A 26,963-nucleotide genomic window follows, 5' to 3' on the forward strand; every position below is an offset into this window, starting at 1 on the left:
TTTTTTGAAACTAAATACATTTTAATAGAAAACAAAATACAAAATAACTCTTTTCAGAAAACAGAAATATTTAATCCTTTTTCCACAAATTAGAAGTTGCTTCATCCTCAGAGCGTAGTTTTCGACGTGTGTGTTCGTACTTAAGATTTGTTTCACAGACTGTTCATTAAACTGCTATTGCAAAGCAGGAGGTGGGAGGGATGATCTCAGGGGGAAAAGACGCTGGAAAAGCCACACCTCAGAATCATTTGGAAATTCAACATTTTCTAATTCTATCTTTTGACTTCTCACTTCCAATTATTTTCATTTCTTTACCACAATCTGTCCTTTCAGGGGAGAGAACTGTGAATAGAAGTGCAGCCACGAAAAGAATCTATCCCACCATCACTGCAAGAGCCCAAGACTTTCTCAATCAAATCCACCCACCCACTTCTAGAAACATGTCAGCTGGAGTGATCAATCTGTCACCCAGAAATTTTCCCTTTCTCCCAATACACTGTACGACCAAATTCTCTGAATTCCCTGAACCTCAAAATTCCAAGTATCACAGCCAGTGCCAGGAGTAAAACCTGAAAGATGAGAGCAGAGAAGGCCCCCTCTGCCAGTGCTAGGTTTCCTCTTCTCATTAATAATAATAATTATAATAATAATAAAAAATCCTGGTTCTCTGTAATCACGAAAAAGGAAAGACATTTGCCAGGATGACCCCGCCCCCTTTCCTAGTTCCCGCCCCCGAATTCTACCCAGATAGAGTCCCTTTCACCCAGTGACCCTGCAGCACTGCTCCTGGGGAGGGCGCCCAGCAAACCTCCTCTGGCCAAGTGCAGCCCCGGCGAGGTGAGGGCATCTTGGCTCCAGAGACAGGAAGGGGCCGGCAGGGGGACACCGCGGGATCTCCGTGATTCTTGATCTCACGTTCGTTCCCCGTCCCCGCCCTTCCTCCCCCCGTCCCTCCACACTTCGGGGCTGAGCAAAGGGTGGCGGGCTCGGGATGTCCGCGGGACGAGGGGGCGCGAAGGGGGATGCGTGGGGACGCGGGGAGTCCTTCACAGTCAGTCAGTGATTCCATACGTCTGTCCTAAGACTTGTCGTCTGGAGCACTTCGCACGCCCCAGTCCGTTACATCAGAGATAAAAATCAATGTTCCTGATTTTCTTGTGTGATTCCGGTCACCAGCAGGAGGTTGCAGGCCATGAACTGCACGCTCAGCACGTTGCTCATCTGGCCAGTGTAGACGCCCACGAGCTCGCTGGACGAGCCGTCAGCGGGTGCGCTGCAGTGCGCGCTCCTGATGTCCCAGATGCGCACCGAATTGTCCATGGACGCCGACGCGACCAGGCTGCTGTCCGGGCTGAAGGTGAGGCTGGTGATGTTGTCCGTGTGGCCCCGAAGCTCTTTGTAGAGGGTCCCGGAAGCCAAGTCCCACAGCTTCAGCCGCTGGTCCTCGCCCGCCGATGCCAAGTACTTACCATTGGGGGAAAAGGCCAGAGAGAGCACGGGGCCGCGGTGGCCCGTGAAGAGCCTCACCGAGTTCCCCTGCTGGGTGCTCCACAGCCGGACCGTCTTGTCGGTCGAGCCCGTGGCTAAGTAGTTTGAATTGGGGTGGAACTTGACGCAGTCCACGTCTGCCAGGTGCCCGGCGTAGATGCGTAGCGGGTGCGTCCGATCAAATGACCACAGCCTGGCCGTGCGGTCGTGGGACCCACTGGCGAAGTACAGGCTGTGAGGGCTGATGTCCAGGTCCCACACGGGGTAGGCGTGGCCCTGGTACAGCACGGTGTTGGTGAAGCTGCCGAGGTCCCAGTACCTGATGGACATGTCCTCAGAGCAGGAGAGCAGCCCTGAGCTGTCCGCAAGGAACCTGGTGCTGTACACTGGCCCGCAGTGTCCCCGCAGGACCTTCATCTCCGTGCCTGCGTTATCGTCCTCGTCGTCCTGCGGGGACGCACGCACACACGCACGCACACACACACACACACACACACACACACAAGAGAAGAGCGTTTAGTGGTCTGTCATGGAAAACAAACGTCTAGAAACAGACCTGCTTGGGAAACAGCATATACTCAGTGAACGACCCTGCTCTTTACGGTGACTCCAGGAGAAGAACTCTTAATTGCATAACTGAATAAAAAGTCTCCTACCACTTACAAATTGCCTTCCTTAAATTCACCTCGCAGCTAAGACTACAGCAAGGCTACTAGTGCAGAGCGATGACTGTGGACCTTACTCTTAGGTTGAGGAGAACCGATTTCAAGAGCCGATCACTCGAAAAGACGTACTTTTGAACTTATGTTCTTAGATGCTCTTCTACTGGCATGTCTTCGCCCGTCAGTCTCAGCTGCTTTGTAGGCCATGCTGCTCCCTGTCTCCAGTCCGTTTAGAAAAATCCCCACATGCCTGTTACTGCCACGCCTGGGGCCAGTGATGGAGGCAGGCGCGGTTTCAAGATTTTTATACAGAACCGCTGCGGGAGTTCAGCCAAAAATAAAACCTGGACATACCGCAGAACTAACAGTAGGCCAGGAAGGTGCAGCCATCAGTAAGTTATGCTCACACCCTGTGACCAGGCATGAATGGCTAGTGTCCAAAAGGAAAGAAGAGTTTTGAAACCGTGACTCTCTGGAGGGTCTCAAATATTTTCCCAAAGTAACAAATGAGGCGTGGAGTCAGAATTGCTCTAAATAAAGCCAAGTGACTCATGTGAGTCTTGGAAATGAATCCCTAGGTGTGGCGACAGAAAGGACGGCTCGTGGTGTGGGGGGGCCCCCTCTCCTCATCCTCTTCCCCACAAGCACACTCTCTGTGTTCAAACCCACTCTCCATTCATTCTCTCGCGGACAAGCTCCTTAAAACTGCAGCCGTCCTCACCCTGGAATTCATAAAGTCAAGTGACCTCACTGGAAAAGCAGGAGGTAGGATGAAGCTTCTTGAACCGGCTTGCCTCGTGAGCCTTTGGACAGAAAAAGGGCATCCTTTTAATCTGAAAACTATTAAATTCAAAATGGAATGAATGCCTCCAATGTTTATGTATTGGAGAAAAGTTAAGAGAAAATAAACACTGATGTCCATGAAGATTCAAAATGGCTCTTCCAGATACTCAACATTAAAAGCACTTAAGCGTTTGAGAGCTTAAGGTTCTACTGAGCGTTACCAAGAATATTAGTAATTTTCCTTTCCGAAGAGATTACAACAACACTTTAAAGTTACTGCTCTGCACCGGAGAGTTTGTGTCAGAGCTGCGGGGGCAAGACACGACCCTGGGTGAGTTACACAGAGGGCCTCTGACAGCCAGCGGCCGACAAGGGCACACAGTAGTCTCCGAGGCTTAAGAGGTCTTCATCTGGACCAGGCAGTCATGGAAGTGGGTCTCCCCTCTGTGTGCTCACAGGCAGAGAGGAGGACACACCGGAGTCAAGCTGGACTCCCCAGGGGCCCAACCATTGTCCTGAGCCTGTGGAAAAGTGCCTGGTTGACTCTACAAACCAAGAAATGGGGAAGCCAGAATGGGCCTGCTGGCTATCCCTATCAGCTCCCTGCCACGACCACAGCTTAAAATAGTCCGGCCACATTTTTTTCTGTGGCTCAACCCATCCCCATTAGGGCCTCAGCACAGTCAAGCTGAAACCCTGAAGAGGCAGTGGGTCACACGTGCCTGGCCTCACGGAGCCTCCCGTGCTAACAGAACAGCACCGCAGATGCCCTGCCACTGTCTAAACCCTCACAGTAAATTCTACCCCACATGCATCCCAAATAGGAATTTCTAATTTGTAAAGTACTTTCATGTAATAATAAACTATATTATGTACATGATGAGACATGCTTAAACTAGAAATTTTCAAAGAATAAGAAAAATAACATCTTCAAATACTATAGTCTGCTGACCCTGCTTTAGGCCACGGAGTCCCTCCGTCTGCTTCTGGGCTAGGACGTTCCAAGTGGCCCAGCTCACAGTGTGGTCATTCCTAGATCAGGGTACTTTGGGGTATGAAAGTCAGCCCGGGGCTGTTCTCCAATTAGCTACCGATGGAGCTGAAAGAAATTAAATATGGCTGGGCTTGGGAGTGGGTGAGACTTGGAAGCAAGTGAGACACTGCTATGTGTGTGAGAGATGACAGCAGCCTGACCTAGGAGAGAAAAGGTGGCTGCTGGCTAGTGTGAATGGACGTGTGCTCTACGTGTAAATACACAACGGATTTCTAAGGACAAAAAGGGAGAATATAACAGACTTCATTAATATTTAAAAAATACTGCTTATGTGTAGAAATGACAATATTTTGGCCATATTGGATTGAAAATACATTACTAAAATTAATTTTGACTACTTCTTTTTACTTTTGTAATGTGGCTACTAGGACGATTTAAGTTACATATATGGCTCACATTACATTCCTACTGGCCAGATCTAAATCACAGTTTTATACACAAGTTACAGAACTGAGTATTACTGACAACACTGACTTGATTTTCCAAACCTAAAGACGACCAGATTGGGGGCAGAATGACCAGACGTTAAATGAACTGAACACAGGTGCTGCACTGCTGGGCTGAGGGCGGGGAGGCTGGTGGTGATGAGGGTGGTCCTGTCCTGTCCACATAACTGGAAAGAAGGGCAAGTCCTCCACTGGGGACCTGTGGTTTTACCATGCTGTGCAAATATTAAAAACACACAGCTGCCAATCGACAAGCTACCTCCATCCGGTGTGCAACAAAGTGGAGGAGGGAGGGCAGGCCCGCTCCCCATTCCAAGGCTGCTGGCACCGGGTGACGGGAGCACTGTGGGCCCAGCGAACACATTTCCGAGGCTAATCTAGCTTCTCTTCACGTGGAGACAACAGAAGCTGGAGGGCAGGGCTGTAAATCCAGTTGCATTTGGGATAATTTTATGCTTACACAGGAGCTTTTGGTTACTGTTTTGGTTTTTTAAAAAATGAGATATAATTCACATGTTACAAAATGCAGCGGTAGCCACGGTGGAATCTTAAAAATTTTTATTTTAGGCTAACGTTCTTTCCATCTTTGCATCTATCTTTCTACCTTTGCTATCTTCCTTTATATTATTTTTTAATGCCTAGAATAATCCCCAAACTCAGTATCATCAAAGCTAATAAGGTTGGTAGGAATAATTTTTTTAAGTAAAAAACTGAGAGTAAATGAGGGCAGTATCCCTCACTGTATGTGAAGAACCCCCAAGAAGCTAGAGCTGTGTCTCCAAGGAAGATAAACTCATGCAGTGAAAAACATTCTCAGGGCACTACAGAATTCTAGGAATCAAAGTTTGTGCATCAGAATTTAGACTCTTTACTCATCCTAACAAACTCCTCTAATTACACTGTCTTAACTGCAAGAAGCAAAGACTCAAAGGCCATACTAACTGGAAGGTGACTAAGAAAACAGGAATAGGTAGAAAAGGGGCTTAATTTGTACACCCGATATTCTTGCCACCCTCATCAGTAACTGGAAATTAACTCGAGTGATTTTTTTTTTTTACTCATTAACTTTTCAACCTGGTGCAAAGGTTTTCCATCCAAAGTAACTTGAGGCCGAGCTACCTGAATTTCAGTGGTGATACGACAGCACTATCCTACCCACAACTTCCATGGCGCCACTCTCAGGGAAGGTGAACTCTGTGAAGTTCAATTTCTATCTCCCTTTGCCCACGCTGTTTTTGAGGCAATGGCTCTCGGTGACCTGAAACTCAGGCCACTGTGCCTGCCCTTTTCAACTACCACCCGCAAACAGAGTGAACCAGCTCATCACACCGACTGCTGGACGAAATGGCGGCACCCTGGGTGAAGACAGAGGACTTGCACTGCCCTCGAAAGGCCGAGAGCAGCCAGGGTGGGCGAGGGTGGAGAGAAACCAGTGTCCTCGTCTACTGCTCATGGCACTGGGAGGCGGCAGTATCACACTTTAAGACACAGACCCTCTGACCCAGTGATCCTACGTCTAATTGCTTATTGTCTCCGCCAAGGCTGGGCATTAGCAGGGCGTCACTGGCTACAGGTTACGAGGCATGAGTTTGGCGTTAGCTATACGATGCGGGAAATAAGGAAGTGCGTTTGCCATAAGATCTGTCACGTTTGGTAGGAATATTCCAAGCTGATTAGTAAGGCAGACGCAGGGAAGAAAGACCGATATTCCTACCTCCTTCTCCAAGATATCACAAGCCAAGTGGATGCGGGACACGTCTACTTGATGCGGTTCCGATTTTAACTTCTTGGAGCGCAGACTCCACAGTTTTATACAGGAGTTGTCAAAGCCAGCGGCGAGCAGCTTGCTGTCCGGGGAGACCTCCGCCGTGTTCAGCAGCTGCTCCGTGTTGTAGAAGGCGTAGAAGCAGATGGTGGTGAGAGAGGGGGGGCCGTCCTTGACACGCTTAATGCTCTCCTGCAGGACCTCCAGCGCGGCCTCGTTCTGCAGGATGGGCGCGGGCACATCGGCAGGCTCCAGGCCGCCGCCCTCGCCCCCGCCCCGGGAGGGGCCGCCACTGGCGTAGAGCTGGTAGTCCGTCCTCTTGGCGGGCTGCACGTCCAGGTGGATGTGCCAGGTGAGGACTCTGCACAGGGCGGTGTTATTGTCACTCTGGAGGTAGCGGAGAAGGTAGTTGTAGCTGTCTTCCTGCAGGCGGACCACGTACTTGTTGTCCAGGAAGGCCCGCAGCCGGAAGTTAGACAGGATGTCCTGGATGGTCTGGGTGGTCTGCAGCTGCTCGATGACGTCCTTCTGGCTGGCATTCTGCAGAAACATTCCGTGGAAGCGGCTGTAAAAGCTTTCCACCGTGCTCTTGGGACTGCTCTGGACCAGGTTGAGGTGGAGGTAGACAAAGAGGGGGTAGAGGAGAGGCATCACTTCATGGCTGTGCTGGGATTCAGAATCTGTAATGAAAGAGAAGCAGGGCCTTTACAGTCAGCAGAGTCTCCTGGGGAGCCCGCCGGCACATGGCCTCTTCTGGCCAGGACCCTACTTTCTGAGGCTATGGATTGAAGTATAAGCCCAACACAGAATTCTGCACACTTAAAGTCCAAGTCGGGACTGAGGAAGGAAGAGCACGGACCCTGAAGGCCAGCAAACACGGCCCGAAGTCAGCCGTAAACCCAGAATTCGACGGCCAGAGGTTAAGCGATGTGCCTGTTCTCACATGCATTCAGTAGCTCGTACCAGGTCTTCAAGGGTTATTATTTTCCCCAGCACATTAGTGTTGCTCCAACTGGGACCTGAGACCTTGGAGAGAACTTAGATGCATTCTCGGGAGACTGAGTTCTTCACAGAAACTTTAACTTGATAATTTAAAAAACAATGAACATAGGTAAATTCAGAATTATCTGGATGGCCTTTAGCAAGTAAGTATTAACATACAGTTTTAGTGCTCTACTTTGTTCTGTGATTCCTCTTGGCCCCATCACCTGCAGTTAACATCAAGTTCTTATTTTAGTGGGTTCATTAACATGTCTAGCCCCCCCGACTGGCATGTCTCAATGGCAACATGACATCGTTCATCTGTAATTGTCCCACATCTGTCAGTGTACTCATTTTGATTTTGCTGGTTGAAAAGTACAACTTCTCTTTTGCAGTGATAATTTACAAGTGGAACACTTTCGTGTCATTAAGACTAACTCATTTACTAACCTGAGACTTTAACACCATGAAAGTACATGACAAAGAATGTTCAAAAAAGTGTACAGCTTTGTCACAGGCTAATGAGAAAAGCACAGAAGTGTGTGTGACACTTAAGTGAGGGAGCGCAGAGAGAGCTGTGACAGAACGAAGGTTCCACAGCCATCTGGACGGAGGCGAGTGGCCAGCGAGCAGGGCCATCGCAGGCACCAGCACCTCAGGGAAGCTGGGTGACACCAGCCCTAGGCCCGTTAGAGTAGCAAGTTATGACTGGCAAAATCCATCTGTTACTTTCACTTAGCTGTTAATTTGAAGTTTATTTTTGTGGTTTTGCTTGTACTTTATATGTAAATGAGTTTAGCTTTTATACAAAATAAAGCATAAAGGTTTCATGTGTAATGTCTGTACATACCTAAGTAATTAATATAAAAATGCTTTACGTCAGCTCTTAGCACTTCCACTAGCATTTTCTTTTTCTTTTTTTCCTGAAAAGGAATCCACACCTGGCTCAAGATTCAGGAACACGGCATTAGGGAATCTTATCTCCCTAACTGGAAGGGAGATGATCCCTGCACGCTCTCTCTGCTTGATGCTCTATTTCACCTCATCACAGGTGAATTAACTGCAGGGTAGGTGCATTTGAGGATCAACATGCCCCCACTCAAATGCATTCTTAGAAGTTGAACTTCAATCGCACTGATCCGGCTGAAGTTAGGGCTCCTGCCTCTGTACCAACAGGCACGGTGAGCTCTGGTGCTCGCTGTGGTGAGTGACCCTGAATGCCGAGGGGAAACTGGACTGTGCTCCACAGGGAGCCGAGGACAGTGTGTCTGGGACACAGGAGGTCACTTAGGGCATCTCTTAGTACCACCGTCCCTGAAATTAAGGTGAGTGGAAATATGCAACAATCCAATCCAGGCAGGACGAGTAGTGGCCCAGACCTTTCAGGAACGAAGGTTTGCATCATCCCACCAGGTAAAGAACCAGGACCAGCTGAGGTGCTAACTGAAGGCAAAGGGAATACAGAATAGGCGGCAGAGGAAGAGACCAGCTATGATCACGTGACCAGTGACAGAACCCAGGACTGGACCTGTCATGAGTATTCCTCCTTATTTTGTTATGAACATGTTTGTGTGTGTGTATACCTATACATAAGCAAATATCTTTTTCTTTCCTTTCTTATCCCCTTACCATGGAACATAAGTTATAGTGACTTTGTATCATAGTATTTTTTCTTTTTGTTTTGGCTGTGCTGTGTAGCATGTGGAATTTTAGTTCCCTGACCAGTGACCAAACCCCGGCCCCCTGCAGTGGAAACGTGGAATCCTAACCACTGGACCACCAGGGAATTCCCTATATCGTGGTGTTTAAGTATTGTTAACTTTACGTCACAGTATTTAAACTATGGGATCTCAAGGAGAAGGGTAAACATCACCTGTGGACTTTGCCTCCTCTTCTGAGGAAGGCATTAGGGCATTCTTGGTTGTACTTGGGATAGCTGTACCATGTTAAGTAGAATTATGACCTTGTTAATCACCTTTACTTGCAGGTTAATTATGGTTTGAGGAGATGGGTAAGGGTGCCATCACAAGTCCATAGGCGGTGGACTTGTGATGGTTAGTTTTATGTGTCAAATTGGCTAGGCCACAGTGCCCAGAAACTTGTTTACACATTATTCTAGATATTTCTGTGAAGGCATTTTTTTAGATGAGATGAACTTAGATGAGATGAACACTTAAATCAGTAGACTAAGTACACTGGATTACCCTCCACATGTGGGTGGGCCTCGTCTAATCAGTTGAAGGTCTTAGGAGAACAAAGACTGACCTCCCTGGGGAGGGGGAGAAGGAATCGGCCAGCAGGCGGCCTGTGGACATGAACTGCAGCTCTCCTGGGTCCCAGCCTGCGGGTCTGCCCCACAGATTTTGGACTCGTTGGTCTCCACAATCACGTGAGCCAATTCCTTAAGATAAATCTCTCTATACATATACATTTTGTTGGTTCTGTTTCTCTGGAGAACCCTAATACAGATTTCAATAATTCTTTAAATACTGTAATTCTTTAGAAGACCTCTGGAATATTTCTTTCCCCAAATACTAATTAAAACAAACAAAAAGATTCAACCCTTACCAATTAGACGTCCAATATATTCTATTGGGACGAAGGGCTGTTTTCAACTCCTTACAATCTTAGTTTTAGGCTTATTTTCGAAAATGAGAGGCATTTTAATTTACCAAGTCCAGGATTAAAAAAAACTAGCCATCTAGAAATAGGGATGCAGTACTTTAAAACTTCCTGAAATTCACTGTTGTTTCGGCCCATAGTTTCAACGCTATTTAATTGTCCTTTCTTGTCCGAAGAGAACAGTATATTAGGTATAAAAGCTCCAATCAACATATTGTCTATGTGGAACAAGGTGAGACTAACATTAAGGCTTAACTCAATTTGAATCTCGTTCCCTTGAAATCGTAACATACACCTTATATGTTACTGAAAAGGACACTAAGTTAAACGAACTCCGAGCTTGTTGGTCCTCACTCCCCGGCCCTTCTCCGCAGGGCTGGGTCCACCGACTGCACACCGTCCTCAGCTCTGAAACAGCACCAGCTGGCCTGCGCCTCCGTGTCCCTGCCTGGGGGCTCTTCTTCCTCCCTTGTTCCTCGAAGGCTCACCTCACTCTGCGGAACTACCACTGCATGTGTGCCTCCCATGAGCCAGGCACTTACACCCACATTGTGTCTAAGAGTCACAGCTGTCCCCAGATTCAGATCCAGAGTGACTGACTCCATAGGCTATGCTCTTCCCACTACATGTCCTGTAGGAAAGGCCCTGGAGCAACAGGCGAGCTCACGGCAGCTCTCAGCCCCACAGCTTCTGGAGGAGAAACACTGGAGGGAGCTCAGCCTTAGAACCTCTTACCTTTCTCTATTATCTCCTTCGAGAGTTACCATCTCCTAGAATTTACTTTGTATCTCCCCGGGGCTGATGCTGAGTTCTGTATCACAGTCTGTATCTTCTGTGTTACGTAGCAGGATGCTATCATCATAACAACTTAAAAAATAAAACCTGACTTATTTCTGTTCGGTATACCCCGCCCCCGCCCCCCCTCCAAAGAGCCTGAGGCATCCTTAGCTCTTCTCCCTTCTTTCTCCTTAGCCCTGGAGATCCTACCTTGACAATGTAACTGTGAACTGAAGACCCCACTTTCGGAATCCACAGCCCTGTCTCACTCTTCAGGGACCACAGTGGACTCAGGCTGGCCTCCCATCGCCCCTCCCACAAACACTCTCGTCCACTGCTTCCACACCCACATTCACGCCCGGGCCTGTCTCCATCACACAGGATGAGGGTCACACTTCTACCCCTGTGGTCAGATCTTGCCTCCATTTTGTCTGTCTTTATCTCCAATCTGAAAGCCCATTTTCTTTTTCTTTTTTCTCTTAAAAATTTTTTTTATTGGAGTACAGTTGACTTACCATGTTGTGTTAGTTTCTGCTATACACCAAGTGAGTCAGCTACACACATACATCTACATCTATCCACTCTTTTAGATTCTTCTCCCATATAGGTCATTACAGAGTATTGAGTAGAGTTCCCTGTGCTGTACAGTAGATCCTTATTAGTTATCTATTTTGCATATAGTAGTGTGTATATGTCAATCCCAATCTCCCAATTTATCCCTCCCCGAAAGCCCATTTTCAACAAAGCCGGCTCCTTCGCTGTTCCTGAAAAAATCATCACCGTCTCTGCCCCTTTGCTCATGCCTTCGCACGTAGGCCGGATCCTCCCACTCTGGCACAGATGCCCAACATGCAAGTGCTAACGTCAACCCTATCCTCCTCAGGAAGGCTGCCTCTGACCACCCCACGCCAGCCCCTCCCTTCACTCCAAATGCAGCTCCCACGAACACCCAGTGACTGGCTCCGTCTTGGCCTATGAAGACACTCCCCCAGTCACATCTCATGCAAAACTGTGACTTCTAGCCCTCTTATGTTAGGGTTAACTTTCAGTTCAGATTAATGACTACATGTTGTATTTCATCTTGGTGCTCAGGAAATAACTCTTCATTTGATTCGGTTGACTGCTCTTCAGAGCCCTGAAGGTGGAGAAAAATGTTCCAGGAAAAGCAGCCTGTGAGGAAAAACACATATACTCACCCCCTCAAAATAACCTGTGACCAAGGATTACAGAATTAAATTACAGGGCTTCCCTGGTGGCACAGTGGTTGAGAGTCTGCCTGCCGATGAAGGGGACACGGGTTCGTGCCCCGGTCCGAGAAGATCCCACATGCCGCGGAGCGGCTGGGCCCGTGAGCCATGGCCGCTGAGCCTGTGTGTCCGGAGCCTGTGCTCCGCAACGGGAGAGGCCACAGCAGTGAGAGGCCCGCGCACCGCAAAAAAAAAAAAAAAAAAAGGAATTAAATCACAGACAAGGTAACAGACAGCCTTCTCAGTTTTGAAACAAGATGAGAAACTGCGTAGGAAAAGGCTGATGGAGACTATTACAGTGACAGATTCGGAGCTACCGCGTTGCCTGGCTCCCTCATCAGAGGGCGGGCCCCCATCAATACACTCTCCTGCAATACCTAGCCCAGGACAGTCAGAGCCTCACGTAAGTACAGGATGACTGAGTGAAAGAGAAGGGCTGAAAGACGCCAGGCACTTCTTTCTAAACCAGCTTCCTCACCACTAGGTTGATGAGAGAAGTCTCTCAGGGAGAAATCATAACCGTATTTAAAAAAATGAGTAGAATAACTTTCTAAAAACTGATTTAAAAAAATTTAAAAATTGCTCAAAGCCTCAAAAACCAATGCCAATAATGAAAAATAACTTGATTATCTCCAAGTTCTTGCTTACCTCTGAATGAAATCCTTCTTATAAATCCAATTTTTCTTTTTTTATCTTTAGTGGACATGGAAAGCAGCTGATCACTGTTCTGAGACATTTAACATTTATATGATGTGAGGATCTTAATGGAGTTTCTTTCTTTCCAGTTTAAACATAATAGACTTTTTATTAGACCCTTAGAATTCGCAATTTTTTCATCTTTGTAACAATTCAACAGAATGAATCCTATCAGTCAACAACTGTGAGACTGATAAGATGACCTTCTTTAGGGTTTTATTTTGTAATCTTTATTTCCTGTAACATTTTGGTCATTTTGCCCGACTACGGAATACAGGAAATGTGGATTCTTTCCTTTAAAATATTAACCATTATAAGGGTGAAGTAAAATTAGGACAACTCTAAGTATGCAAAATTAGGTCTATTATTTTGGTTTATATATTGATCACTTACTATGCCCCTTTACCATTAAAAATTATTAACCTGAGGGTTGTTCAAATAAGAAAAAAAAATAAAACAACTTCAAAGTATTTTAACTATAATTTTCTACTAACCAATACATGCTAATTACTCTCCATCCTTTGAGGACAGAGCAAGTTTTGTATTTCTTGTACCTCAAGGTGTTTTGTATAAAGTACTCAACAAAAGGCTTTGATTAATAACCAGAATCAACATGGTCTCACTTAGTGTAATCATCTTTTCAACATTAAAGTTATAACCAGTCATCTTAGGACTAGACGAAATCACTTGGTTTTGCCTCTGAATAGCCTTCTTCACTTTACATACGAGGAACTAAAGGCCCCAGAAAGGCTACATGACTACATTTTTTAGAGTGATTAATTTAAAAAGTCATATAGTGAATTAGAAAAACTCATTAGAACTCGTATCTATTGATTCAGTGTGTCTGTGGTTATCACAGTGCCCACAAACTGGACTAAATTACAACTTCTAATTTTTTGGTGTTGCTGATTCATGAGGATTACTGTCTTGCATTTTTGGAAATAAGGGGAAAAAAACCATTTTGAGATGTACTGTATCACTGGTAGTGATATCAACGTCCATTTCACACCTGCTGCATTTAAGGAGGTTTCCCTACATGGCTGACTGAGCTTCTACTTATTCAACACAAGTCCCAGTCACTGTGTTGAAGGCCATGGACAAAACAGTGAGTAATGCACCCAGAGCTCTGCCCTTGCACACTTTAATCTCCTGATGTGACTCTCTTGGGAGTTCCAATAGACCATAAGTGTGAATGCAAGGCCTGCGTTCAACCACCTTTGAATCCCTGGTACCTAACACCAGAGCTGGAACACAGATGGTTCTGAGGGAAATTCGCAGCACCCTTTTTTAACAAGAGAAGGGGGGTGTGTGGAGTACTTACCGGTGAGGAAATTCCGCAGCCGTCCGAACTGCACTTCATATTGCTGGGGCTCTGCCTGGCAAGGGGCCGCAGACACTATGTTGGCACAACCAGATTCTGATTGGACTAAGGAGGAAAAGATACATAAGATGGGGACGGCAAAGACAATCGCCAGCCCGAAACGTGGCAGGATGGATGGAAGGAGGCGCAGCTGTAGCATCTGAGATCTCAGCCCGTTTTCAAAGTACGTTGGGGCTTCTGGTTAAATGTGACCGACATGCCTACCCCACCTGCTCCTGACACCCAGTGACGTGACAGCAGAGGAACGACAGGTATAAAGCACAGGGTACATGAGCTGGACGAGAGAGGAGAGGCACACAGGCTCACGAGAGACTCCTCTGGACGCATCTGACCCCAGGACCTGACACTGTACCATCATGTGCCTTGGGATGGGTTCATCTTCAACCCCCGTGCTGGGCATTCAGTGGGCCCTTTCAATCTGGAAATTCACGTCTTCCAGTTCTGAGAAATTTTCTTGAATCATTTTGTTGCTTTCTCTCCTGTGTTCTCTTTCTGGGACGCCTACAATTTCGAGGTAGGTCTCCTGAACTGACCCTTTAATGTCTCCCAGATTTTCCATTTTTTGTCTTTCTGCTCTACTTTCTGGGAGGCTTCCTCAACTTTCAACCCTTCGAATGATTTTTCAGTTTCACTGTCATGTATTTATCTGAATGTTTTCTTCTCTTAAAATAGCAGTCTCTTCTTGTTTCAAGGCTATCAATGATGGTAGTTTTGAAGTTTTTTTTTCTCTCTGCTGTTTGCTTCCTTCAAGTTGCTTCTCACTGTTTCCTTCCATTTTTCATATGAAGCAGATCAGTTTCTTCCAGGATCTGACAGTCCCTAGTTATCTGAAAGTGAGGCACCACAGAGCTGATGAGAACTCTGGGCGTGCGCTTATCACCCAAGAGGACCTGGATGGGCAATTCCCTGCTGGCGATGTCTTTAGGTCCATTCTGTTGGGCAGGACAGATTCACCAGGGGCGAGGCTTTTAATCACCTTCCTGGACAGCAGGTGCCTGAATGGCAGTGTTCTCGGCAGCGAGAGGAGGAAGGAGGCTGGAGTCTCAATACTCAGGATGTAAACATGCACTTCATCGCCATTCTGTGAGTTCATGCTTTCTAACAAGAAAAGCAAAATTCTCCTACCCTTTCTGCTGGGGGTGGGGTGGGGGACCTCACAACTGGGGAGAGGCGGCGGGGGACTGACGAGCCATCTTCAACAACAATCCGGACGAACACCGATGTGCGTGGGACACACGTGGGAAGGAGGAAGCAGGAATGTAATTAATGCAGCAGGGCCGAGGAGACACGACGGAGAGCATCGAGAGGTGGGGAGACAGATGGGAAGAGAGTCAGAGCCCCTCCGGGAACTTGGACACACGCTGGAAGGCTGCGGGCCCTCCTGCTGCCCCGCCGTGAGGGAACCAGTCTCGAGTCCTACAGTCACAAGCCCTCAAAGGCATCCTCCCCTTGCCATTCCGATGACCACCCTTTAGCTCAGGCTGTCCTCACCTCTCACTGGATCACGCTGCAGCCTTCTGACTAGCTCCCCTGGCGCCAATCGGGGGGCGGGGGAGCCATCCTCCTAAGACCCACATCTGATAACCTGGACACCCGCCCCCAGCTTTGCCCCCCGATAAGCTCCTAACGGTTCTCTGGAAACTCAGCTCATGCCTTCTACGGTTTACTGACCCCTGACTATATGCTGGGAACCATGAGACCTGGGAAGCCCTTGTGACCTGACCCCTGACTATATGCTGGGAACCATGAGACCTTCTGGGAGGCCCTTGTGACCTGACCCCTGACTATATGCTGGGAACCATGAGACCTGGGAAGCCCTTGTGACCTGACCCCTGACTATATGCTGGGAACCATGAGACCTTCTGGGAAGCCCTTGTGACCTGACCCCTGACTATATGCTGGGAACCATGAGACCTGGGAAGCCCTTGTGACCTGACCCCTGACTATATGCTGGGAACCATGAGACCTTCTGGGAAGCCCTTGTGACCTGACCCCTGACTATATGCTGGGAACCATGAGACCTGGGAAGCCCTTGTGACCTGACCCCTGACTATATGCTGGGAACCATGAGACCTGGGAAGCCCTTGTGACCTGACCCCTGACTATATGCTGGGAACCATGAGACCTGGGAAGCCCTTGTGACCTGACCCCTGACTATATGCTGGGAACCATGAGACCTGGGAAGCCCTTGTGACCTGACCCCTGACTATATGCTGGGAACCATGAGACCTGGGAAGCCCTTGTGACCTGCCGGCCGACCTGACCGCACCACCTTCTTTGCTCGTATGGAGGCTGAGCAGCCCTCACGGGACCACGTCACGCCGCCCGCATGAGCTCATCCGCCTGCCTCAGCTGACTGTAACCGAGCTCCTCGGGAGCCAGGGTCGAGTCTTAGCTCTCTCGAGAACTTCTCAGCACCTGGCCACCAGCAGACCTTCACGACCATCTGCTGAACGCAGATATAAGTATTCCGATTACTCAATCAACAGAAAAACCTAGGACAAAATCTTACAATAATCACACTTTAGAAGCTTCCCGCTATTCCTGGTGGTTTTCCAGGAACACTGACTCTCCTAATACGCCATCGTATCGAAAAGAAGACAACTGAGAACACAAATTTAACAGTGCTGCCCTACTGTCTATCAGCAACAGCACAGGCCCCAATGAACACAGGCCAGCGGGAGCTTATCAAAGGCCATGACGGCGAGTTTAGAAGGAATTACTCTGGTCCTGTACACTGGCCATCCTACTAGAAACATTAAGGCTTTCATGAATCGATTCCGAGTTCATCGCCTGGCCCTGTCCTTGTCAGGGGAACCCAGCAGAGTCTGAAGGCGAGGGAGAGTGAGTGGGTCTGACACTGAAGGGAAGGAGGCTTCCCCTGAGGAGCCGGGCTGAGCTGGAGAAGGCACTGCCACCTTAAGCTCCCCACACCTGGCCATTTAAAGACGCTCATAACCACCCTGACAGCACGGCAGGAAAAATTTTTCCAAAGTTTTTCTAAAAAAGAATCCATCCAAATCCAATTTCAAAACAAACAGCAGAAGCAAAAAGAAATGTTAAAAGTCTCAGGAACACGTGTATGATGCCAACATTTCCACCCACTGGTCCCAAAGGACTCATCCACCTGGAGAACATGCCTTCCACGGGTGAGGCCCAAGCGATAGGGGAGGGAACATGTGCAAGAGGGGGACAGAGACCCTGGCCCTAGCTCACGGAAGGAGAAAGTCGCACACGACATCAGGTACAGCTCAAAGCCCCCGGGATCCTGCAGGAGGACGTGTTGGGCGGGGGGTTTTCAGAGAGGCATTTGGGCTGGACGCTGCCTCCGGGACAGGGGGTGGGTGGTACCTGCGAGGCTGGTGGCCATCTCCTCGGCGCTCTGCGACAGCCGCAGGCCTTGCTTCAGTGGGCCGTCCGCGTCCCCGTACTGCCGGCGTTTGAGGTAGCAGGACACGGCCATCTGAATCTGCTCGGTGCGCACCCGTTTCATGACCTGAGGGGGAACCACAGGGACAGCCTGACGTCACGCGCGGGTAGAGGCCACGCGGCCAGTCTCCTGGCTGACTAGAGAGCCTTAAGACCAACCTCACCCTCTCTTCCACTTTATGTATTGTCCCGATGAAAACACGGCCAACTTCAATGATGGAAAACGGGAATAGCCTAGATAATAAAGCCCCACGGGACTTCCTTGGCGGTCCAGTGTTAACACTCCGCGCTTCCACTGTAGAGGACATGGGGTCGATCCCTGGTTGGGGAACTAAGATCTCACATGCCTACGTGTTGCAAGGTGCGGGCCCCCCCCCCAAAAAAAGTTCCAGATCCCCGGCAAACTCCATTTAGGACCACGATTTCAATCCGCTCCGAGGAATTCCAGGGCCCCGTGTTACTGGCCACCCCTCGCTCAGGGAGAGGGGTTCAGGGAGCCAGCCAGAAAGCAGGCAGGAGGCAGCACGAAATCAGAGCCCTGAGACATTCAGAAACCAGGTAAAGAGGTGTTAGAAAGTGAGAAATTAATAATGGGGAAAGGGAGAGTTATGTTTTCTCTTAGCAGTCAGGAAAAGGCTGCTGGCGCTGAGTCAAGGATTTGAGCAGTGTGTTTTCATGTCAATCATACTGTTTACCTCTTTCACGCTTTATTTGTAACGCCAGGTACAGAAAAGCATCAACATTGTAAGAGGGTATGTATATGTGTTAGAAAATGTCTCATGAATTCTTATACGGAAGGAAATGCACTCAACAGGGGTAAATAACTTCTGATAATTCAAGCTAAGTTGGCGGTTCCCCCTCCAACAGGACTATTTTCCTTGACTGCTAAATTTATTATCAAGAATGACAGGAACCCCTGACCGCCATGGGCCTCAAATACTCCTTTGCCTGGAGTAAAGAATACTGCAGTCCAGATGACCAGTGACAGCTGAATGAATTTTCTAGGTTCACTTCTGCGATGTAAAAAATATTTTCTTCTTCAGGATCAGAATATCGTGTCCATTTTGGAATGCATGCAACATTATCCATACACATGTGATGGTCCTCCCAAGGGTAACTTTCTCTAAATCAAGGACTTCTAATTTTTTTGTGTGTGGAAGATGTGTTTTTGATAGTTTATGTGGATGTGTTTAAATTTTCAGTTTCAATTACATGCACTGGCCTTCTCCTTTGTGATTTCCTCCATGTTTTTAAGATTTAAAATTCCCCCCATTCCAAAAACCTGTTATTTTTTCTTTAAATATTAAAAAAGTTTACCTGTATCTAATGTTTATCCATTGCAATTTCTTTCAGTGTACAATATGTGGTGAATAACCAAACAACTATTTTACCCAGATACTGCGGCAAACAAGTTGTTCCAAAATCATCTGCAAATAAATAATCCTTCCAAACTGATTCATGGTAACTCTTTTAAAACACAATCTGAAGATCAACTTTTCAATTGCCTAAAAGTCACACAACAGAGCAAACAGTGAAGGCTGGAGACATGCACACACAAAACCACGTATATTTATATACAAATATAAAATGTTAAGACATCATAAATATATTATTTTAAACCAGGTATAAAGAATGATTATATTAGCTATGCATTTCATTTCTGGATTACCAGAGACAGTATCAAATATTTGTTAGAAAGGAGGGGCACTGGGTCTGAAATGATTGAGATTCAGTGATACAGTGAAACAGTAACAAATTTCCTCAAACTGAACCACCTTTCACTATGGAATTTGCCTCACTTGGTTATGGTGTATTAGTCTTTCACTGTATGACAACTCAGATTTTTTTTTTTTTTTTAATTTTTGGCTGCGTTGGGTCTTCACTGCTGTGCACGGGCTTTCTCTAGTTGCGGCAAGCGGGGGCTACTCGTCGTTGAGGCAGGCGGGCTTTTCATTGTGGTGGCTTCTCGTTGCGGAGCACGGGCTCTAGGCGCGTGGGCTTCAGTAGTTGTGGCACGTGGGCTCAGTAGTTGTGGCTCGCGGGCTCTAGAGTGCAGGCTCAGTAGTTGTGGCACGTGGGCTTAGTTGCTCCGCAGCATGTGGGATCTTCCCGGACCAGGGCTTGAACCCGTGTCCCCTGCACTGGCAGGTGGATTCTTAGCCACTGCACCACCAGAGAAGTCCCCAGATTATTTTTTAATTAACATTTTTTTTCTATTGCTCATACAAGAATTCTGAGACTTTGAGATCACTGCTCTAAGTATTCACCTGTCCATTGATGAAGACAGATAATTGTTTCTTTGTGGTTACTAATAAGCATTCCTGTACCAGTTTGACTATTTCAGTGATTCTCTATGGTTTTCTAACCTGGTTACACATAAGAATCTCCTGTGAGTGTGTGTATAAATAATTTCAGCCTTGGAGATTCTGATTCAATGTAATATTTAGAGAAAAAAAATTTAAGTGCACACAGAGACTGTGAGAGTACTACCCTTTGCCAGTTTGGACCCAAGTCAGAAGCAGTCAATCCACCAGGCTCCCACCCCCGGCCCCGCCACCACACGACCCTACGCCGCTTGCTAAAGATGCTTTCAATGTAACTTCAAGAATTCTTAGTCTCCAAGCTCTTCCAAAGCAGCCTGATGCCTTGTATTTTGGCTGGGACTAAAACTTTTCCAGACTTTCTACTGCCCATCTCTTGTTGCCATGGGAGTGCATGCTTGTATCAATGTGTGTCCCTTAGTGTTTCAAGTAAGATGGGAGTAAGAGGTCATCTCTCTAACAGGAAAAAAAAAAAAAACGTGCACAGGAAAAGACATGGGAAAACTGACACAGCAGACCCTGCAACGCCAAGTGTCCCCAAGGTGGGACAATGTATATGCATGTCTGAAGAGGAGGGGAAAAGAGAGAGCGAACAGAAAGCTATGAGAATGAACAATAGTAAAAAACGGGCCATATTGGGGATTACTAGAAACTAGCTGGTAAATACTGATGCTAATGAATTTGCCCAAATTAGCTGTTTCTGGCTCCAAACCACCATGCAGGACAAGGACCTTCCCTGAGGGTGGGCTGTGAGCCAGCTGCAGGGCCAAGAGTCTGGGGAGGAGGAACGTGGGCATTAGTCTCTTTTATAGCCACACTCAACTGAAATACCAGGGACATTATCCAACTGACTGCCCTGGACTTGATTCCAGGGCACACATATTTCAAGTGAAGTAAATAATAAATGAAATGGGAAAAAAACCCACAAACCTTCTTAAAAACAGACCTGTCTTTTGAGAGACTCAGACATGAGACTAACACTGCAATTCCAAGTTACCTGTTTATCTCTTCCCGTAATTATAAAATCTTTTAAATTTAAATTGAGTTTCAATCTAATTACATCTTTGTTAAAATTTTCAGGGTTTCCCTTAATTTTCAATTGACAGAAAATATTTTAACTTTAAAGTTAAAAATAGATGATCACATACCTTTCTTTTCATGTCACATTAGGATTTCTGGAAATTAACGTGAGGATTCTGACACAATATGTATCTATTTCTCATGCACTGATAGTTGCCTACTGTTACCAAAGTTGCTACAGAAAATCAGGACATGATCACCTTCCTGCCTCAAAGTAACAACTGTGCAGGAAGAACCACTCTCTCAATACTCTTTGCTGCAGCCTAACCCCACCCACTTATGTTCAAATGTGTATGGTTGGTGGAGGGTTGCTCGGAGAGACACCCCCAGCCCAGCACTTCATGGGCTAAGCACTACGCAATTCCATGAGATGCCAATAGAGTACTATATGAACAGTGTGTCTCCCCCTGCCCCTCAGATATAAGGTGTCAGCTTTGAGGATGAATGAGTTCAAAACAAATCCAGGCAAACTCACCACCACTATCCTCAAATCAGTTCCCCAACTGAGTATACGGACAGCAGCTAGGTGTTTCTGTTGTTGTTGTTTTTTAAAGTAAGTGTATTTTTTTCCAATTATAAATTTATGCTTAAAAACAGATAAAAATTATTTTGTATTTTTTCTTAACTGAGAGGTCATGTAAAGTGCCTAGTAGGTGCTCATATATCAGCTCTCTTCTCTTTCCTTGCAGTATTCTAAGTGCTTATAAAATCCATCAAAAGGTCACTCTTAGTAGCACCTACAAACCTAATAAGCTTTTGCATTAATCATTGTGATAAAATGCTTGTGAAAATAAAAATCGCAGCTGAAAAATAAATGAGCTCGGTTTCAGTCATACATGATATAATTTTTAAATTAGGTTGGCCTTTCATATTCAGGCTTTGCTCAGACACAGACGTAACATGAATACACTTGAATTAAAACCTGTGCTCTTTCCCCACGGAGTCCTAAGAAGTAAATGGCACATGAACAAGGCTCACAGCTGCGGGCTCAGGATGCAATGTAGAATCTGGGGGTTTAATTTGGATAGGAGGGCTGGGGGTGGAGCAGAAATCATACAGCCAGGCAGACAGATGCCCCTAGAACTTGACTAACATCAGCTGGGACCTCCATAAAGTCCCAGAAGTCTTTCCTTGTCAACTACTTCCTTTCCCTGCAGCTTCCTACCTGCAGCCACCCCCAAATCTGCTCCAGTCTCCTTACTCAGCCAGCCGACCCTGCTTTCTATGTCAGCGGGCTATTTACTAAGACTTGAGATTCCTCAACTCTTGTCAAATCTGTCACTTTTCCCCACTATTTACATGGCTTCTAGGCTGCTGAACACGCCGCCTCCCCTGCAGGCAGGTCTCTGGCTCCCCTCTTCCACCCTTCACATTCCCTACTGACACAAGACTCGTGCAGTCTCTAGTCAGAGCACCTTCCTGAGCTCAAGTCTACAAGACTTGTCTACCTGGATGCTGCAAACATCTGAAATTCGATGTGCTCAAATTCTCTTCCTTCCATATGTCTTCCTTTTCCTAGTTTTCCCAGCCAGCTTAATGGTGCCACCATCCACCAACAGAGAAAACCACAACCAAAACCAACCAATCAAATGAAAACTGTCGTCTTAAGATGCTTTTCTCTATCTCTCTTCCCCTCACTTCTAAATGGCCATCAACTCTTGATTCTAAACAGGGCTCTCTTGGAGCCATTGTGCTACCATATCCTCACTGCTGCGATCTGACAGTGCAAATCACTTCTCACCTGGACTATTCCAATGTCCTCCTACTACTCTAGGCCAACCTCAAACACCCTTTTGAATGCAGCCAGACAGAAAGACTGACTATGCTACTCCCATGCTTAAAATCATCCTCTGCACCCCACGCAGACTGCCCACTCCTGCCATCACTGTTCTCTAGGTCCCCCCACCAGATGGAGAGTTCCCTAGAACAGGGCTTTTATCTTGGAAATTCACATTAAAAGTAAAGTGAGTGTCATCTAGCTTCTGCTTGGAATTCTTGACGGTTTACTTTAGGCACATGATTTCTCTGGATTTTTATGAACCAAGAAAGCCACAAATATTTGATGCTTACTTCAAAACTATTTTAGGGCTCAGAAAAATTATTTCTATACAAAACCTTGTTAACATGGAAGAGTATGGCACAATTTATAGAACGGCTACCTACATTTACCGTGTCTTACGTCATAAAGAATACCTTTCACGTGGGCTCCATTTACAACCACTGTAGACAGAAGAAACAGGATGCTGTGCTCTCAGAATAAGGGGGATATGGTTTCCTATGTTTATCATTCTCCCTGAAATGGAATTCAAATGCAGCAAGTGAGGTTTTGGAGATGCTTTAATGACACTGAATCCTTTATGTGTGTGTGTCTCACAGAGCAGCCGGATCACTTTTTATTCTAGAGTAGTACTGCCCGTAGGACTTCCTGCAATGAAGGAAATGTTCTAGGTCTGCCCTGTTCAGTGTGGTAGCCACCAGCCACAAAGGGCTATCTAGCAATTAAAATGTGGCTAGCGCAGCTGAAGAACTGAATTTTTAATTTTCATTAAGTTAAATGTAAGCAACCACACATGGCCCGTGCTTTCTGTATTGGACAACACAGTTCCAGAGCATGGCATTACTTTGTGAAACTAAAGCAGCAGTGCCTTGACTTAAAAATGGCAATGCACAAAGTCTTGCAAAACACTTCTGATTCCTAAATTGCCAAATTTCCAAAAATTAGTATTTTGTTAGTAAAAATGGAGCTACCTTTTTATTACTATCAAACACTCTAAGGTTACTCAGATACATATACATTTACATACATCTTACCAGAAAGATATCTTATTTGACTGCTAAACAAAGATTTATGAATGGGAGTTTTCTACAGTGTTTTCTAGAACTTGCCAGTACACAACATTCTTGAAACCTTCTTAAAGTTAAAAAATGAGACGGGAAAAAGGAATTTGTTTCAGTAGATAAACAGAGCAGCAGTTACTTTCTGTAAAACGTTCACATAAAAGGCAAGCTCGAACCTAAGACAACTTTACCCCTTCAATGAGAAAATTAAAAAAGAAAAATTTCTGGCTAACTTAAACTAGAAAAAAAACCTTTAGGACTGTAGATCAATTAGTCAAATGTCTGCTTATAATCTTTAATTTATTAACTTCCATGTATTTTAAAATATAGAAGGCAACACATTAATTCATGAAACAATTTTACACCAACCATTCACTTACATCTTCAACACCAGCGTCTCTGTAGTCACTGAAGCCACTCTGAATCATCAAATTCCATTTTCCAGAACACACCATCTTCGCTCCTACCAAATCATCTATGATACAGCACTTGATGCTCTCGCTGGAAATCTCAACGCAAGCCATCAATACCCATTCAGGTGGCAGAACTTTTAAAATTTATCACTTACTGTTGATACATTGGTGGTATAAATATCCCGAACTAGCAATGACTGAGACTGTTTCAGTCCAATATGTATTTCCCAAATGGCATCTTGTTGCTGGAAAGAGTAATTACAGTGCCTGTAACAGGAGAGACTTAAACATGTGGTACCACCCTCTTTTCAGAGGGAAACTTTGGGGGGAATCCTGCCTTGTAGTCAGGCATATACAGTACATCCTTGAAGATGCTTTTTAAGAGAGAAGGTTGCCTGGAATGATCTGGTTTCTTCATGCCTTCTCAGAGTGCTCTTTAGGCTTCCAGATTTCGATTCAAATGCCTGCCCCTGCTAAGCAGTCATTTTCCTTTTGGAGTCACAGGCAGACACAAAGCTGCCAGGACAAGTGGCTGGGCCTTCCCTACTTTTAATCCCACACCACTACAGGCACAATCTTTCCAAACAGCTAATCTGATGCCATCTGTGCTCAGCTTAAAAACTTTCTCCTTCCTTCACCAGTGTGGAGGATAAAAAAATCGTCTCCACTGTGTCACCTTGAGGTTACTCTTATCTGCCTTTGTTTACAAAACAGGTGGGTACCACAAGGCCTTCTCGCCTTAGGGGCTTTGGTCAAGGCTCCTCCATTAACTGTAGGAACACCCCAAATGGCACTCCTAGCTGGTTTAGCTAACTCCCACTCATGCTTCACAGCCTAGCTTGGCCACTTCTTCCCCAAAGCTTCCTTGAGCCTGATTCCTTCCACCCACCAAACCCAGGAACAAACCTCTATCACAGGAATCGCCATACTATCTGCTTCCTACACCACCACTACTAATACCTGGCACTTACTGAGTGTACATCACAGGTAAGATACTATTTTAAGTGCTTTATGTAGACTATCTCGTTTACGCCTCCCGAGAACCCTATAAGCTAGGGAGCATTCTTCAGATAAGAAAGCTGAGGCTTAAAGAAGTCAGACAGGTGCCCAAGGGTCCACGGTGCCGGGAGGGGAGCTTGGGCCACCTGGCTGCATGGTCTGAGCTCTTACCTTTTACAGTGTCTTGCTGCTCAAAGGCTTCTCTCGGGAAACACAACAGTGAAAGCTTACCAAATGCTTGTTGAGAGAGTGATCACAACAGTTACTACCTGAGAAACTGGCTGGCTGTCACATGGAGAGGCTAGAAACGGTTTCTAGCACTGTCCACTGGGTAATGCTGGTTTAACAGAGCGCCCCCGGGGCTCCCTTCCAGCTAAAACGAATCATCAAATAAACAAAACAAACAAACAACAGCCCTTTCTCCAGAGATGTCCTTCATAGGTATTATGAAGGACATCTGTTTGTGAAAGTAAAACCAAAAAACCAGCGACTGAATAGTTAAGAGGAGACTTTACCTAGTTCCACAGCGATAGAACCAAACAAATTTCACACATTCAGAGGGAGAAGCAACAAAACTATTCCAAAACACACAATTCTGCTTTACTGTTGATAACAAAAAACAAACAAAAAAATGGTCAAGGCAAGCCCACTTTTTGGTTTGCCAATTTAACACTGATTTTTAAGGCAGGAATGATTTATAATTGACAAAAATCAAAATTACATTTAACGCAAGAACTTTAGGCCTTCGAAGAACCTAGAAAGTATTCTCTGCCAAAAAAAGAGATTGTAATAGCTGATAACTAGTATTTACAGAACACTTCCCCCTTGTCAGGCATTTTCACATTCATTAATCCTTTTTTGGGTATCCTGCAAAAGGTCCAGTTTATCAATCATTACCTCATTTTACTGAAGAGGAAACGAAGGCTCCGAGAGGTTACAGATAGTAGTTACATGGTTTCGACCTGAGGCCGATGTAGTCACCAAGCCCCCTCCGCTGCATGAAGCTTCTCCGAGTGTAAAGCTATGGCTCCAAACTCCTCTTCCTACTCCCACCCTCAAGCAGAGCTGGGACCCAGACCGGGGCGGCCACCGTGTCCGCCCTACCCCGCAGCGCTAGGTCACCTAAGAGTAGACGGCCCCCGCCCGCGCGCCCCTCCCAGCGCAGCCCCGATTCCTGCCAGCCGGGTCTCCCTTCCTAGACCTCCACCTGCAAAGTCAGAGATCAGCGCTTCCAGCCTGCCGCCGCGGGGCACGAGCCCAGGGCGCTCTCACCGCTGTCGGGAGGGCAGCACTTCCGCTGAGCCTCCTAGGACACCCGGTCCCTCACCCTCGGCTCCCCCGCCCACGTCGCGCCCGGGCGCTCAGGGCCTCGGGGCTCCGCGGCGCGCACCCCGTACGCGGCTGTCAGGGGCGCGGCCGCCTCGCGGGCGCCCTTGCAGGTGGGCATCGCCGCGCTCGCCTGCGTCCTCCTCGCCACCCCGCGCCAAGTTTCATCCCGACTTCGGCCCACAGACACTTCCCTCTCCCGTAAATGAAGAAGAGGCCGGGCCCGCGCTCCGGGCCTCCAGGCGGTGCCGCCCGCTCGCCCCGCCCCCACCGCCCAGGCCGCGCTGCCGCCTGCGCTGCCGCCCGCGCCCTCGGCCCGCCGCCCGCACTCACTGAACATCCCAGGCGGCTCCCGCTGCCCCCGCCGCCGCCGGGGTCGCCCCGCGTCCGCCTCCGTCGTCTCCGCGGCAGGCTCGCGCTCCGCGGCCGGCTCAGCCGGGACCCCGCGCCCAGTGCCCCGCCGCCCCCGCGGCGGCTCTGGGCTGCAGCCCCATGACTGATTGACGCGGAGCCGCCGCGGGCTGGGCCGGGCCGCTCGGGCCTCGACGCGCGGCCGTCTCCGCCAATGGGCGCGGCGCCTCGGCGCTCGGCTGGCGATGCCTGGCGTGCGAGCCGTCCCGCCCCACGTTCCTTCCGCCCGGTCCAGCACCGCCCC

General features: G+C 47.3%; 1 protein-coding gene and 1 long non-coding RNA gene across 9 annotated transcripts; both read right to left on the reverse strand.

Annotated features, from left to right (window-relative positions):
* TAF5L (TATA-box binding protein associated factor 5 like) lies at positions 1 to 26,829 on the reverse strand. Of its 8 annotated transcripts, none has more exons than XM_032608160.1 (6): positions 26,642 to 26,829; positions 22,926 to 23,025; positions 17,254 to 17,398; positions 13,843 to 13,947; positions 6,148 to 6,878; positions 1 to 1,935 (listed from the first exon to the last, which is right to left on the reverse strand). In XM_032608160.1, exons 3-6 carry the CDS (start codon positions 17,393 to 17,395, stop codon positions 1,138 to 1,140), a joined length of 1,776 nt encoding a protein of 591 aa, XP_032464051.1. In that variant the 5' UTR covers positions 17,396 to 17,398; positions 22,926 to 23,025; positions 26,642 to 26,829; the 3' UTR covers positions 1 to 1,137. The 8 variants fall into 8 exon arrangements, with proteins under 8 accessions (XP_032464051.1, XP_032464048.1, XP_032464049.1 ...); XM_032608157.1 differs by lacking the exons at positions 22,926 to 23,025; positions 26,642 to 26,829 and adding exons at positions 23,951 to 24,228; positions 25,154 to 25,864; XM_032608158.1 differs by lacking the exon at positions 26,642 to 26,829 and adding an exon at positions 23,951 to 25,864.
* LOC116741504 lies at positions 15,229 to 17,246 on the reverse strand. The gene is made up of 3 exons (XR_004346183.1): positions 16,150 to 17,246; positions 15,869 to 15,889; positions 15,229 to 15,602 (listed from the first exon to the last, which is right to left on the reverse strand). It is a non-coding gene; the product is annotated as an uncharacterized LOC116741504 (long non-coding RNA).
* Positions 26,830 to 26,963: the final 134 nt, after the last annotated feature.

The sequence above is a fragment of the Phocoena sinus genome, chromosome 16, assembly GCF_008692025.1.
Source record: "Phocoena sinus isolate mPhoSin1 chromosome 16, mPhoSin1.pri, whole genome shotgun sequence".
NCBI lineage: Eukaryota > Metazoa > Chordata > Mammalia > Artiodactyla > Phocoenidae > Phocoena > Phocoena sinus.